This window comes from Nelumbo lutea, chromosome 8 (genome assembly GCF_056320005.1).
Source record: "Nelumbo lutea isolate HS-2025 chromosome 8, American lotus-T2T, whole genome shotgun sequence".
In the NCBI taxonomy this organism is placed as follows: domain Eukaryota; kingdom Viridiplantae; phylum Streptophyta; class Magnoliopsida; order Proteales; family Nelumbonaceae; genus Nelumbo; species Nelumbo lutea.
This window is the reverse complement of record NC_142691.1, coordinates 57,660,610-57,676,812: the sequence shown is the minus strand read 5'-3', so window position 1 is coordinate 57,676,812 and position 16,203 is coordinate 57,660,610. Positions and strand designations below refer to the sequence as shown.

General features: G+C 36.4%; 1 protein-coding gene and 1 long non-coding RNA gene across 4 annotated transcripts; one reads left to right on the top strand and one right to left on the bottom strand.

Annotated features, from left to right (window-relative positions):
• Positions 1-219: 219 nt before the first annotated feature.
• LOC148844365 (UPF0481 protein At3g47200-like) lies at positions 220-15,867 on the bottom strand. Of its 3 annotated transcripts, XM_088959759.1 has the most exons (4): positions 15,625-15,867; positions 12,102-12,167; positions 1,969-2,179; positions 220-1,869 (listed from the first exon to the last, which is right to left on the bottom strand). In XM_088959759.1, exons 3-4 carry the CDS (start codon positions 2,093-2,095, stop codon positions 791-793), a joined length of 1,206 nt encoding a protein of 401 aa, XP_088815885.1. In that variant the 5' UTR covers positions 2,096-2,179; positions 12,102-12,167; positions 15,625-15,867; the 3' UTR covers positions 220-790. The 3 variants fall into 3 exon arrangements, with proteins under 3 accessions (XP_088815885.1, XP_088815884.1, XP_088815886.1); XM_088959758.1 differs by lacking the exons at positions 12,102-12,167; positions 15,625-15,867 and having other exon boundaries at positions 1,969-2,279; XM_088959760.1 differs by lacking the exons at positions 12,102-12,167; positions 15,625-15,867 and having other exon boundaries at positions 220-1,311; positions 1,969-2,279.
• On the top strand, positions 3,223-3,837 carry LOC148844366 (uncharacterized). The gene is made up of 2 exons (XR_016103783.1): positions 3,223-3,383; positions 3,551-3,837. It is a non-coding gene; the product is annotated as an uncharacterized LOC148844366 (long non-coding RNA).
• Positions 15,868-16,203: the final 336 nt, after the last annotated feature.

The window sequence follows — 16,203 nt, the reverse complement described above, 5'->3', positions numbered from 1 at the left end:
GATTCATCTCCATTTTCCACAGTCATTTTGTTTTTATTTTTTTGTTCAACATTTCCCTCTTACCGTTTAGTTTCATTTCCCTCTACAAAGGTAGGGAAATGAAGAAAAAAAGTTTGTAGAGGCCTGCTTCTCTTTCAAACCAGACACAGCCTAAAGTAAATATAAAGAGTAAATTTATGAATGATTCTTAGTGAAACAAAAAAGAATACAAAGCGAGAATTAAAGTTGCAATACGTAGAGTTTTAGTGAAAGTACAAAATAATACATTGATTTTCCTAAATTATAAAAAAAATGAAAATAATGCATAGATCAAATCTAAGTAATACATCGACCAAGAGACGTAAAAAAATTTAACTCAAATTCTATCCAACTCATCTTAACCACCACCCAGTCTTATTCATTACAATAGTCTATAAAAGCATATGCAAACCTGTCGCACGTGATGATGACGTGTAGATCTGGTGGTCCGGTTGATTGTTGAAGAGAGAGAAAGAGTGAGAGTGAGCTAACATGGGCTCTGAAACCAATCATAGCGTAGGCGAGTTCAATCTCCGCCCCACAACACATTACTGTCGCCGCGTAGAACATCTCCCGATGAATCGATGATATTATTATCCGGAAATATTCTCAATACACACCAGAGATGTGAACTCGAAATAAGCCATTATAGGCTGGATTGTGGAAGAGCAGACGGTCTATTTAGTTGAACCAAACTGAACCGATCTGACTGGTGTCTTCAAATCTTCAACAACAAGTCAACAACCTCAATATCCTTACTAGAAGTTGACCCTCAGATATCCAGCCGGTGTCGAGCAAGGATCACTAAGTTTCGTACGAAAGTCGGCAGCCACACATGCCAACGATTCTTGCAATAATCTTTTATCGGGTGGCAGATATCAGAATAACAAAACTTAGCAAGAGTAATCTCCTTGCAGAGATTATTAAAGAGTAAAGAGACGTTTTTATCATCGCCCAAGAGATTGGTGATAATTTCACGGCGACAGAGAAGTTCCACATCTGACGTGGTATTAATGAGGCTATCCATCAAGAAAGCATAGGATGTGAATATATAAGGGCAATCCTCGGTGATACAACATTGCTCCCATGCAATTAGATTTCTCAGCAGAACCTCGAAGTGATCTTCAATACGTAATGGTGGAATTTCCAACACCCCTTTAATGAATTTAATGTCCAGGAAACTTGTTTCTTCATGACCCTTCTTGAATTTGACCCCAGCCCGTTGGAGCCCTGTTACACTGGGCAAGAGATTCTCTCGTGGAATCGCCATTGATGGCGAATATTTCACTTCATCTAACAACACATTGTATGTCAGATCGAGCAAATGCTTGCTACCTATAAATTTGGAAGTCTTTCGAAGTAGTAGTTGGTCGTTTGGAATTAAAGGCTTGATGAAACGAAGGGCGAGCCTTGTGAGAGTCTGATTTTCATATTGGCCGGGGAAGTTCGACTTTATTTTATTGAATAACTTGTCAAGAACGAACAGAGGAAGTTGGTTTTCAAGTAATATCATGTCACGGACCAGACTAGCATACAACCAGTTGGTATTGAATATTGGGTCATCCTCATCCCTTTTAACTTCCCTTGCACTCTTTAGAAAGAGCTCAACTATGAAGACACCATCAAATAGCATCATTTTCAAGAAATCATTCCTGCTCAGGTTGATGATTTCTGAGTATGATTTGCGGACTTGTTTTTCTAAGCTACATAAAACTTTGAAAAACTCCTGTAAACTTTTTAGATTTGACTCTGGTGTTATTGATATTCGATGAAGAAGTGCTTTGACATATTCCCTTTTGCGCTCTTCCATGGTTTGCAAGCTTTCTTTACCATGGTGATAAGGGCCGATAGCTATCAACTCAGGCACACAAGCATATTGATTTATTTTGTGAAATTTCTCAGGGACTCTATGAATACAACAAGATGAGCTATAGGACGATGAAGACTTACCAGTACGCTGTTCTAGATCTTTGAGGGTAGAAACAGCCAATTCCTTGCTCGGATCTTCATCAATATCCAACGTAACATAGCATGCATCCCCATTGGTTTGATGAGAAACGATCTTAGCATACGCCATTCTTTCTATTGTATCATCGATCTAAGATGAGATTATTAGCAGTAGCGCTGCATTCACACGAACTGGAGAGAGGATTCCAATGGTCTGTAATAGAATTTAATAATATTCAAACATTGACTGGTTGGCCAACTAACCTTCAAAACTACCATTTCTCCTGTGAGCGACTGATTTTCTTATCACCCCACTGCCGTTGCTCTGTCATTTTAATCATCAATCGAGCTCCTTTTCTGTGAACTCTGTTGTTCGAACTGGTGGCTATTCCCACAGAAATCCAAGAAAATCATCACCAGTCGAGTGCTAATAATCTCAGATTGAATCGGATTAAAAGTCTCTTGCAGCATTGTTGCTCATACCAAAATTTTGATTCAGATACGTCTCTTCTCCTCTACAATTTTCCCTTTTTCGTTTTTTACTTATTAGTTACTTAACGGAACAAAAACATTTAGATGAAAAGCACTGGGATAAGTGTCACACAGCTATTAGGTGCTCACTCATTGTGCTTACCTAATTTGCCTATTTCATACGGACACCTACTAGAGGTAAAACAATTTGAGCTTTATGTGAGCTATTGGGTTTTAGTTCAACTTTGTTAAAATCAAGCTTAAGTCAAATTTGGGTCATTGAAGCTTGGTTGGTGAAGCTCACAAGCATAATCATATTTTATTTTCTTATATATAATAAATATATAGAGGTATAGAATGGGCCATGCTACTTGAAGGATAAGGCACACATGTTAACACGGTTTGGCATGAGTCAATCCCTAAATGACTTAAACGCCTCCCCCCTCCCTCATAAATCTTCAATGCCCCCCAACAACTGCAAACATCTAATTGGGGTGGGGGGGGGGGGTTGCATTTTTGTTCAGCAATAAAGAAGCTTTTATAAAAACTTTAAAAATATCAAAATACCCATCTTAACAACCATAAACAAAGTTTAAGAGGGTATTTTGGTAAATTTAATATTTATAAATTCTTACGAATACCCTATATCCTTACTCATTCACATCACAACAACAATCAATCTGTCTGATACTAAGATACACCCTTATTACAATTAATCTCCGTCATTCTCTAATCTATACAATCAATTTTTATTTTTAAGTTCTCAACTTTCTTTTAATAAGGAGACTTACTCAAATGTCTTAAGTTAGCAATTTAGAGGCTAAGAAACTTCATCTATTGAAATGAAGTTGGGATAGCAAACCAGACAATGCAGCTGCAATCTTTGTTGCATCATCAAAATTCAACAAATGCTATACTGTGAGCTAGGAGAGCTGGTTCTAAATCAGGTAGGTTAATAGTCTACTTGATTGAGATATCTGAAATCCTTTCCAACATTCATGTTTGGATTCCTAAGACTAATGCTGTTACCAATAACTCAGCTAAGGCATGTGCAAGAAGAAACACTTTTGTTTAGTAACAGCTCTGTACCCATCTAGGTTTTTCTGTTTTGTAGGATGGGCCTGCTATTTTGTCAAGAAGGTTGAGTTTTCAGACTTCAAAACTGAATAATGTTATGTTTTCCTAGCTAACAGGTGACAGTTTCGCAAGATCTAGTGTAACAAATCAAGGGTGTATTTGGGAAATGCCTGGTCCTGGGGCTCTGTTGTAATTTCCTATCATAATTTTTGTTGTTAATTTGCTAAGCTTGTGGCTGAATTGTATTGCCCTATTGTCTAGCCTGAACAGTTTTGGGTTTTCTCATGGAAATCAATAAAATACCTTGTTATTTATAAAAAAAAATGAACAATTTTACGAGTTTTCAACTTGGGTAGGGCTGTTAATGGACTAGGCCACGACTCTTTCTGAGCCACCTAATAGTCCATTATCCCCTGCCTATTACCAAACCAAAATCCCTATTTCTTCGGATCAAAAGTCCCCAATGTTATCATGAGCACCATGAGCAAAAACATACCCGAATGCATAAGTATGCCAATGAGACCGGTTCAGAATGGTTCTGTTTAACCCAAATTGGGTTTAACCATACCTGTCCCATTCCATGTAGAGCTGGTAGGGTCAGTGTTGGTACAAGGTGGGGTGAAATTAAAGTTGGAAAACATTGAAATGTATCTATAAACAACATAGAATGAAGGTAGGCCTGAAAAAAGATTTGATTGAGATTGCTATACATAAAAATTATCCATTACTATTTGGATTCAAATTGAATCTTATCTGTTTGACTCAAATACTTGGATCAATGTGGAATAGTATATACCATTAACTAATTAAAATAAAATGATCAAAATATTTTATATTATTAATAAATAAACTAGAAATGACTTTGGAATCTTATATCATGAATAAATAAACTAGTAAATATACAAGCCATCATTATATCAGATTGGATTGGAATGGGCCTTATATGGATCAAATTTGGATGGCCTTAAAGTTGTGTTTGGTTTGACAGAAAATAAGAGGAAAAAAAGTTGAGGGAAAGTTCTCAAGTAAATGACAAGACTAGATAATCTTGGAGGATTTCTAGGTTCCTTTCAATTTCTTCAGTAAATGACCTCACTAGCAAATTTGCTCCTTACAGTCTTATACACATGCACAGAGCACGTGTCCCTTATGGAGGTTCAGAAATTTAAATCAGTTGCTTCCTATTAGCTTTGCCAATTTCATTCTATCTATTATTGTTTTATCTTAGCTGCTTTTGTACCATATTTAGTGATCAATTGAATGATATCCAAGCAGGATCAGAAAGATGGACTAATATAGAACTCGGTAACTCTTTCAAGATTGTATAATTTATGTAAGAAGGGAGTGCCTATTTATCACTGCTGAGGTTAGTAATGGTGTTGTGGTCAGGTTCCCTAAATTTAGAAGACATTTATTTGATTGAGAGTTGGAGTGTGTGGAGTTTCAGGTTAAGTGAAAAATTGCAGATTGATCATTCCTTATGATTCTCAATGGAGTGAAAAATTATTAACAAGTTCCTCTAGAAGTCATTCTTGAGGAATAAAGTGTCATCAATGATCTTTTGTTTGGTGAGGGATAAAAGGCATTGAAGAATATTTTCTAACAGTGTGTTGGAAAATATTTTAACAGTATCTCTATGGATTGCTAATTTAATCAGTATGTCTGTGGATTATGTTGCTTTGAATGCCAAACTTCATGCCAAACTTCAACTTCATAAACCACCCCTTCTGTAGAATCACATTTCCATGTGCCACAATAGAAGACATTCTAAAAATAGGTTTTCCAATCAAGTATGATGGATTTCTCATGTGAAGTTAGGTTATTTGAGACTCCAGAAGTCTAAGGCTCATCAATCATGTAAAAAAGTTAGATTCTTCAAAGCCACATTTCAGTGGCTCAACCAAAACTTAAGCCCTCACAAATGGGACTGAACTTCACAGTTTTGGTCTATTTAACACCCCATGTCACAATACATAAATTCTTGATATACATCCACCAAGCCATGCTCCCCAAGATGAGCCAACTAAGAAGCCACAATAGCCAATTAAAAAAAGAAAACAAAATTCACAGAAACATCCCAACAACCCAAAGAAAAATAAAAAAAAACTATAATTTGATAACCTACAGAAACCAAAATTCACAAAAAAATCCCAACATTTAACCCCAAATAATTCATCAAATTGCCCTAAAGATAATTTCTTAGACTATATTTTAATTTATAATGAGATAGATACCACTTGGCAATCAGGAAGCACGTATCAGCATTCAACTTTCTTTGATTTGGTACATTCATGCTAGTTGCTTTAAGCATTTATTATGATACACGATTGGTTGATGGTTGCTTAACATCCTTTAAGAGTGTCCTATTCATTTGGATTTCTTTCTATGTATTTTTGAAAATATTTCCATAAACTTAACTTCTCAAAATTTGTAATAACCCCTATTTGCTATGCATCAAATATGTTGGGATTTGGCTGTAGTTTCAGCTAACTATGGGTCCTGCAAAGTGGAGAAAACAGAGAACTTACATGCAGCAGATTGAAGTAAAATACAAAACAAGAGAAGGGCTGAAAACACTACATACATATTCTGGTTTCTCCTCGGTTAGAGTCATACAAGAATAGCTTCTTCAGCAAGCCAAGTAAGAAGCTTCTTCAAGTACACTTTTCAACTAACCCAGATTTAGTAGGAAAAGACCCAACTAAAGTTACTTTTTACCTACTACATGAAAAGACAAAATAAATACAAAATATTTAACTTTCTAGAACATTAGTTGTAACATTCTCCCCCTTAATGTATTGTTATTGGACTCCTAATGCTTCTCTTAATTCTTCAAACTTCTCTCTTGCCAATGGCTTGGCGAAAATATCAGCCAATTGCTCTTGGGTCCTACAATATACTAATTCAATTTCTCCATCTTCAATGGCATCTCGAATGAAGTGATGTTTGAGAGCAATGTGCTTGGTTCTGCTATGATAACATGGGTTCTTTGACATAGCAATGGCAGATTTGTTGTCACAACGAATCACGGTAGCATTCTCTTGCTTCTCATTAACATCTTCCACAATCCTCCTAAGCCAAATTGTTTGAGATGCTGCCATTGATGCTGAAATATACTCTACTTCTGCTGAAGATTGAGCCACTATTTTTTGCTTCTTTGAGCACCAAGAAAACACACCACTACCAAAGGAAAAATAATAACCAGATGTGCTCTTCATGTCATCAGCACATCCTCCTCTATCTCAAAGGGCAATCAGTTTTACTTCATTTCCTCTGTCATATTTGAGTCCACAATCCATGGTGCCTTGCACATACCTTAGCGCTCTTTTTGCAGCCCCAAAATGAATGTGACTAGGGTTGTTCATAAATATGGACAGTAAACTTGAAGCAAACATGATGCCCGGCCTCGTAGCAGTGAGATAAAATAGGTTTCCAATCAAGCTTCTATGCAAGTTTCATCCACCTTCTTACCACCATCTTCCTTCATTAATTTTTTATTAACAACTAGTGGAGTAGCTACAGATTTGCATCTAAGCTTTCTGAATTTTTTGAGAACTTTTTCAATATACTTGCTTTGACAAATGAATACTCCATCATCACCTTGATAAATTTCAATACCAAGAAAGTGAAGTACTAGCCCCATGTCGCTCATTTCATATTTTTTCACCATTTCATTTTTGAAATCTTCAATCATTTTCATATTGTTTCCGGTAAAAACCAAGTCATCAACATAAAGAGCAACAATGAGAACATCATCCATACCTTGTTTCTTCACATACAAAGTTGGTTCACTCTTACATTTCATGAACCTTTCTCAACAAAGTAGGCATCAATTTGGCTATACCATGCTCTTGGTGCTTGTTTTAACCCATATAGAGCCTTCTTCAACTTGTACACCTTTTCTTTTTTGCCTTGAATCACAAAGCCTTGTAATTGTTCTACATATACATCTTTTAATTCTCCATTCAAGAAAGCTGATTTGACATCAAGTTACCATAACAACCAACCTTTATGGGCAGAAAGTGTAATGAGAGCTTCAATAGTATCTAACCGTGCTACTGGAGCAAATGTTTCAAAATAATCAATACCGGGCTGTTGTGCATAGCCCTTAGCAACCAGCCTTGCTTTGTTTCTTTGCACAGAACCATCAAAATTGTGCTTCACGTTGTAGACCTGTAGACATGTGAATTTTTTAATCCAAATAAATGGGCTTAATTTACATGACAGCCTCTAAATTAATATGGGCCTCCATGGGCCCAAAACCTAAGACTACATAAATATGTCTTGATGGCCTAGGGATCCAAGTGTGTTAAGTCCAATCTGGCTCATCTCCTATTGTAATAGGGTGGTCCCATTGGCAAGATCACTAACTCCCACATAATGGTGCATGTATAGGAGTTAATGGTAACCCAACACCCCACTCACATGGGATTGGTTAACTGAGAGGGCTGAGGTGGCAGCCTTAAGCCTTAGCTATAAATAGCCTTGCCTAGGAAGAAAGAGGGTATTTTTTTCCTTTTTGAGAGAATCACACTACAAGAAGCTCTCAAACACCAACACTGAAGATTGCAAGCAACCACAAGCTCCTACAATTTCCAGCAACTACAAGATCCAGAGAGAAGAAAGAAGGGAAAAGCTTCTTCGTTCTCTACAATGCACTTGGATTCAAGCTCTCCAAAGAAGATCAAGCCACCATAAAAGGGCCTTTCTTAGAGAAGCATCCTTCACAGCCGATCAAGCGCGACACCCAGAGTGAAGAAATCTACATCAAATCTCCCAAAGCACCAAAATCAAGGAAATTTACATCAACACTTCAAGAAGTACGAGAAACACGCTAACGGCCCTCGTCTTCACCAAATTTGACCATCAATCAGAGGTTGCTCACGTCATCGGGCAGAAATCAAAGAGAGTTCATTCCTTTGTTTATTTTTTTATTACAAATTTATTTTTGTAATTTGTCTCCATTTTGTTGGGGAGCATAACGGACTATAAGTTGCCTTTCCATGCCTTCATCTTCAAAAAATTTATCAAATTCTTTTAAAGTACACTCCTTGCCATGATTACCTCTCAATTTTTTAATATAACACCCACTTTGTTTCTCAACAAGACATTTAAATTTCTTGAAAATAGTAAACACATTAGATTTTTTTCACATAAAATAAACCCAAATCATGCGAGTATAATCATCAATAAAAAGAATGAAGTACCTGTTTTGGGAATGAAAGGGTGTCCTCATGGGTCCACACAGATTGGTATAAACTAATTCCAGCACTTTGTTGGGTCCCCATGCAACTCCTTTGGAAATGGTTGCCGGTGATGCTTTCCAAGTGCACAAACTTCACAAACTTCATTTTTTTCTTCAATGTTAGGAAGCCCTTGAACCATCTCGTTTTGTGATAACAATTTTAGCCCCTTGAAATTTTGGTGGCCAAATCTTCTATGCTATAGCCAAGATTCATCAATCTCCTTGGCATTCATAGCAACCTTTCATACATAATTAAACACTAGTGGAGAGCTTCTATTTGTCTTCATTTTCACATTTTTCACCACATGTTTCTGATGGTCATAAATGGTACAATCAAGATCTTTAAAATGGAGTGAATAACCATGCTCTAAAAGTTATCCAACACTTAGAAGATTCTCATTCAACTCAGGTACAAATAACACATCATGTACAAATTTTCTTCGTTTCTTTGTTTCAACACCAATTATGCCTTTGCCTTTTACTTCAACAATTTCTCCATTTCCTAACTTCACTTTTGAGCTAAATGATGTGTCTATGTCAAGAAAAATATTTGGGTGCCCTGTCATATGATTGCTACACCCGCTGTCCAAGAACCACACATCATTGTTTTCCTCCGTGACATTTTGACATGCATAAAACAAATTTCCTTCATCTCCTTTTTCTTCTATAAAATTTGCTTGCTAGTTGTTTTTCAATCTACAATCCTTTTGTAGATGCCCAAACTTCTTACTAGAATGACATTGTGGTTTTCCTTTAAACCAACAATCCTTATCAACATGGCTGCTTCTTTTGCAAATAAAACACCGTTGTGATGACCCTTCATCACTAGACTTTCTATCAAAAGTATCTCTGCTTCTTCCTCTTTGGTTTCTACCTCTTCCTCTTCCTCTTGCATATCTACCTCCTATATAGGAGTCTCCTTTTCCATGTTCATTAGTTTAGGATGTTCCATCATGATTTTTGGAACTAACATTGAGCTTGGATTGGAATGCATTCTCTATTGATTTTTCGGAGTGACGTGCCAATCTTTGCTCATATGATTTTAGTGATGTCAACAACTCTTGAACACTTAATTCAGTGAGATCCTTTGTTTCTTCAATGACAGCCACAATAGGATCAAATTTTTCAGGTAAGCTAATAAAAATCTTCTCAACAATCCTCCTATCATCAAAATTTTCACCATGTGCTTTCATTTGATTTATCAACTCCATAAATCTCCCGAAATAATCATTTAGACTTTCATTTTCCTTCACTTTCATATTTTTGAACTCTTCTAAGAGATTGGAGTTTAACAACCCTTACTTTTTTGTCTCCTTGAAACTCTTGCTGAAGTGTTTCCCAGGCTTCTTTTTCCTTTTCAGCACTCATTATCCTTGGAAAAATAGATTTACCAACTCCTCTTTGTATCATTGAAAGTGCTCATGCATTCTTACTTCTCTTGTCCTTCAGTTCCTTTTGATGAGCTGCTATAAGATTTGCTACGTTTTCTGGTTCTTCATATCCAAGGAGAACAATGTCCCATAAATCCAATAACAAGAATAGGGTTTTCATTTTAACATACTAGAAATCAGTCTTCTCCATCAAAAATAGGAACCTGAACTGTGCTGAAATTAACAGCATTAGTGTTGGCCATGGTTTCCTCTTCACAATCAATTTTTCTTCAACTTTTCTTGCACCCAAACTTGTTCCAACGAACCTTGCAGCTCTGATACCACTTGTTGGGATTTGGCTGTAGTTTCAGCTAGCTATGGGTGCATGCAAAGTGGAGAAAGCAGAGAACTTACATGCAGCAGATTGAAGTAAAATACAAAGCAAGAATAGAGCAAGAGAAGGGCTGAAAACACTTCATACGTATTCTGGTTTCTCCTCGGTTAGAGTCATACAAGAATAGCTTCTTGAGCAAGCCAAGTAAGAAGCTTCTTCAAGTACACTTTTCAACTAACCCAGATTTACAAAAAGTAGGAAAAGACCCAACTAAAAGTTACTTTTACCTACTACATGAAAAGAAAAAATAAATATAAAATATTTAACTTTCTAGCACATTAGTTGTAACAACATACCTTGTGGGGACACCTGTTGGGAGGCTGTTTAAGTCAAATAACTACCCCTAACCCCATGTACATGAAAAAGGGGAGGTTATTTTATCTTCTCATGTTTTAAAACATTGCCACATGGATAGGTATCTAGGTTTATAAAAGAGGGACCATTAGAATGAGAGAGGGGGTTTTTTAGAAAGGAGAGTGAAATCATTGAACAACATGAAGATAGAGAAGGTTGAAGGGGTAAACCTATTACAGAGACTGAGTATACATGAGGAGAGAACATGTAAAGTATAAGTATAAGAAGTAATTACAAAAAAGAGAGAATCAGTTGAATGATTTGAAGCTATTGCCCAATAGAATATTTTAGCTAACACATTGTGTATGACTTCATCAATTTGAGAGGATTTTCCTTTAAAAATTCTGTTTTTCCATTCCATCCAAATATATCAATTCTGTTTTTAGCTAACACATTGGGATCATGCCCCCAATGATTTTACCGTTAATTGAAAGGTCATCATTCATCAATGTGTTAGCCATTTAAGAAGTCAAGAATGGTGCTAGGGAATACCCAGTTCAGGTGCAGATTGGCCAGCATATGATTCCAAAAAGCCCGCTCACTGAGCAGTGTAAGAAAAGATGGCTTACTGTTTCCTAATCAGAATTGCACAAGGGGGGCAGTTGGGGGAGGTGATAGGAATACCCCTCCTAATCAGCTTGTCTTTGGTAAGACATTTACCAAAGGTTGCTGTCCATACCAAAAATACCACTTTTGAAGGAGGGGATAACAAAACTAAGGCTCTGCATCATTGATTTGATAGAGAAGGTTCCTTTTCTGTCCCAACACCAAATTCTTCTGTCATCCTATGCTGCAATTGGCTGTAACTGCTATAGCTATCCCAACACAATCATAGGAGTAGGGGATGAGAGAGGGAGAGAGGACTCAAAACCCTTATCTACTATTTTTGTCACTCAAATACCACATCAGAATTTTAAAAAATTAATAACCCATGGCACTCCAATATCAATAAATATTATAAACATTAAAATTAACCCACATGGATTAGCATATTCTTCATGACCATATAAAGCATATTAACAATAGAATTAGAAAGAAAAACACAAAATGCACGCATCTATGTGGTGGGTTTATTTAATCCCCTAAAACTCCTCACCATGCCGGTTAGCGTATCCATAGAACTCAATATCATATAAAGCATGTCCATAGCACATTCCATGGCATTCCAATCTTAGAAAAGATAGCCATAAGAATAAACAAATTAAACAATGAAGTTGTTACTTACATCCTTTTCCATAGCAACCTAGATGTCACAATTCCCACACAAAATGCCTTATGAATATAACCAATCCTATAAATTCACAACAATCAATATAAGTAAATAATATCAAGGATAGGATAAAAATTGTAGTATTAGAAATGAAATCATTTAAAGGAACCTAGGAGTAGATATTTTAATATCTCTAAATACCAATGCATTCCATACATTCTAGGTCTGACCTACATCTATTGAATATAGTTAAGCTTGAAAACGTTTGAAGAGTTATGCCTTTAAAGCCCTAAAAGCACAGAACCTAGTTTTGAGGCTCTATACATTTAATACTTAAAAGTGTTGATACTTAAAAATGGCCCAAAAGTAATGTGTAGGCCTACTCCCCTAGCCTACAATTATCATATTAATAGAGTAGCATCCCTATGAAACATTATATTTAGAGGACAAGTTTGATAAATGACTCCTGTGTGGATGGAAATTAAATGACCATGAATTTGACCCATGAAACTTATGGTGGTATCCCAAAATTTAAAATGAAAAAAAAAAAAAAAACTGCATAAATCATTGTTAACTTGTTACATATTTTGGTTCACACTCCTATGGATATGGTTCTTCAAGGGTGATCTGTTGGAGAGATTTGAATCACCCACTAAGCCTCCTAATGCAGGTGTGTGTTTGTTTCAAATTAATTTTGAAGGTGGGGGTAGAGGAATGGGAGTAGGGAAGCTATGTTCATATTGGTTATAAATGGTTCTTCAAGGGATCTGTTAAAGAGATTGTTGGTGCCCAGGTTAACAACCCCTTTGTGAGTTGTATCCTTCCCTTTATGCAATTGCTTCCAACAAGGAAGGAGCTATCTTTGAGCTCAATCCAGGGGCTGGAGAAATCTGAACAATTGGGAGGTTCCCCATTTATTGGATCTGTTGGGAAGGTTGCATAAGGCAGAGCTCAATCCAAGGGTTAAAGATTTTTGGTGGTGTGCTACCGTGCTGGGGAGAAGAATGGGATTTTTTTCAACCAAATCCTGATTTCATGCTTTGGTGGGTCCTTTTCCAAAAGGAAGGTGGGGCTTCGTACTAGACAATGGGTATTGCCTTTGTGGTGCACAGTTAGAATCAGTTCACTACATATCCTTTCGCTTCATTGTCCTTTCACCCATCAGATTTGGAGATGGGATTTAAAGGGGATGCCAAAACTTGCTGGTGCTATTTGGAAAACCATTCCAGCTGCTGTAATCAGTACCATTTGGACTGAAAGGAACAAAAGGATATTCCATAGTATTGCTAGAACTCAGGAGGATTTAATTTCGTATTCAGACTGGGCAGCTAAAACAACATCCATTGCACCAATTTAGCAGTGGGTACAAATCAGACTGCATATTATTATTAGAATTGAATTGTAATGGATTCCTCATTCTATGCTCCCTTTTGTAAATCATTTGACAAGTTTTATTATGACTCTTAATTGAAACTTATGACACTAGTAATCCAAATCCCTTCCCTCATGCTATAATAGTACTTATAGCTAACCAAAGAACTCATGTATAGTTGTATACCTTTTTCAACATATTCCCCAAGCCAAAGAACTTATATATACATCATTATCATTCCCCGTCCAATCTCCCCATTCAAAGAATTCAATACACCACTCTGATAATGCATCCTTACATCAACCACCTACATTCCTTACCAAGTTACCATTAAGTAAACCTCCTCCACAATGATCAAATTTTTCCATAAGCTCTCCTGATGTTTTGTTCAGAGTCACCCCATCAACTTTTGTTAATCAACAAACAAAAAAAGAGTCCCCATCATTTAAAGCTATTTTGAAATGTTGGTCCAAAAGGTAGAGAGTAGAAGCTGCAGCAGTAGTCAAAAACAGAAAACATAAACAATAAGCAAGAAGACAAGAAAACAAAAGAATTTTCAGCCCTCAACATCCTGCAGATCAGGTACAACTTATCACTGAAGCCCGCTGAATTTGATTGTAACATCACCTACCTATCACCCTTCTAGCATGCAGCAACCTCTAGCTTCCATCTGTCTCCTCTGCTCCTCCCAGGGAGTGCTTCCACCAAGTTTCCCATAGTATCACATTCCAAGAGAGCATTCCTTAGTGTTATACTTTGTCAACCATCACATTGGGCATGACCTCCTTTTTATGCAGATAAGTCACCAGGAATAGTAATTAGCAACCATTAAGATAGTTTTCATATGGCCAATAGTTATCCATGTCTTATCTCAAGCATTCGATTTTTAAGTTTCATAATGTTTTCCATCTTTTGTATTAACCAGTAAGCTGCAACCCCAACAAATAGTATAGTTGTTTGTCTTTCTTTTTCATAAATACTGTCACAAGTTTTCTGTTCATTAAACAGGATTACAAATCTTTCTTTTTTGATAGATTATGAAAATTAGGATTATGTCACGGGTTTTTGTTCATTAAGGAGGAAAATTAGGATTATGAATCTTAATTTGGAAAAAGGAAAAGGAAAATGCACTTCAAAAATACAGGCCACAAGATGCTAAACAGCTTACTTAGCTTAGTATGATACAATTTTATAAAACATTCCACGTAAAATTATGGTCCAACAACCATGAATCATCTCCAATCATCCACGATAGTTCAATACAATGCCATACTGTGAATTCTCATAGTTCAACAATGCAATACCCTTGTTTTCCCTCTGTGATATTTTTCAATTTTGTTTGTAATGTTGAGTATTGGAGCTGTGATTTGTGGTGGGCACAAAGTTTTTTTATTTTTTCTTTTGTGTGGCTTCTCGTTACCTTTCTTCTTTTCTTTTAATAAATTTTATTTTATTACTAAAAAAATAATCAGTGAGCTACAACCCCAACAAATAATATAAGAAGTTTCGGTTTATTAAGCAGGAAAGTTAGGATTACGAATCTAAATTTGAACAAAGAAAAGCAAAATACACCTCAAAGGTATAGGCCAGAAGATTTAGTATGATACGATTTTATAAAGCAATCCACCTAAAATTACTGCCCAAACAACGAATCATCGTTACTTATCCACAACAGTTCAATGCAATGCCATTCTATGAATTCTCATAAGTCGTTTCAACAATGCTATACCCTTTTTCTCTCTATGATATTTTATCAAAACTACGAAGAAAAAGATTTCTGTTTTTCCTTTCCCTTTCATGATATACTTCACAATACTTGAAATTATTCAAGTACAACCCCATGTAATCAACCAACAACTTTACAAATAAAGAGAATTATTTCCCATCTCTAGAGTTCGGTCGTGCTTCTCAGGACCAACAAAGAGTTGAAATAAAAATCTGGGTTTCAGTAAAAACAGTTAAAACGTAATCGAATCCCCCGTCTTGAGGCAAATAATCATCTAATAAGTTAAATCAAATGGAGGACAGAAATGCTTCAAATTTAAAAAAAAAAAAAAATCACAGACAGGAAAATAAAAGGCAAAAAAGAGGATGAAGGATTACTATCGGGTAAGAAAAATCGTACAAAGGAAGGCCGCATGGATACAAAAAATCTTCAGAAGCTACCTTTTGTAGGGTTGCATTGCTGCTTTCCCGCAATTCCCGCAAATGGAGAGAGGCCTGGAACTTGGAAAAAGATGGATACGGTTGGAAAGAGAGAGAGAGAGAGAGAGAGAGAGAGAGAGAAGATGAGGGCTGAAAAGACACGGGAGCAAGAATGACCCTGGGAGTTTCTCTTAGCTGCCCAACAATGGACATTGTTGATGATGAATCCTTTTTCTAGAGAGAGTGAGGACGAGAGTTCGATTGAAGAGGATGTGAGAGAGAGAGAAGATGAGAGCTGAAGAGACGCGGGAGCAAGAATGCGTGCAAGCCAAAAGTTTTAGAACCCGCGCAAATTAAATTTCTACGGTTTAATTTTCTTAATAAAAAATGAAGGTGAATTGCAACGGTTAAATTAAAAACCATCTGAATAAATTATATTTAAGCCACGGTCAGGAAACCGTGGCCAGGTTGAATACAAAAAATGGGAATATTGCCACGAATGGTATACTCCGTTGGCCGTTGCAAAAAAATTAAAGGCATCAAGGGAAATTTCTATGAACATGGATTTATTAAAACTTAATGGAATTGTTAGGAATAGTG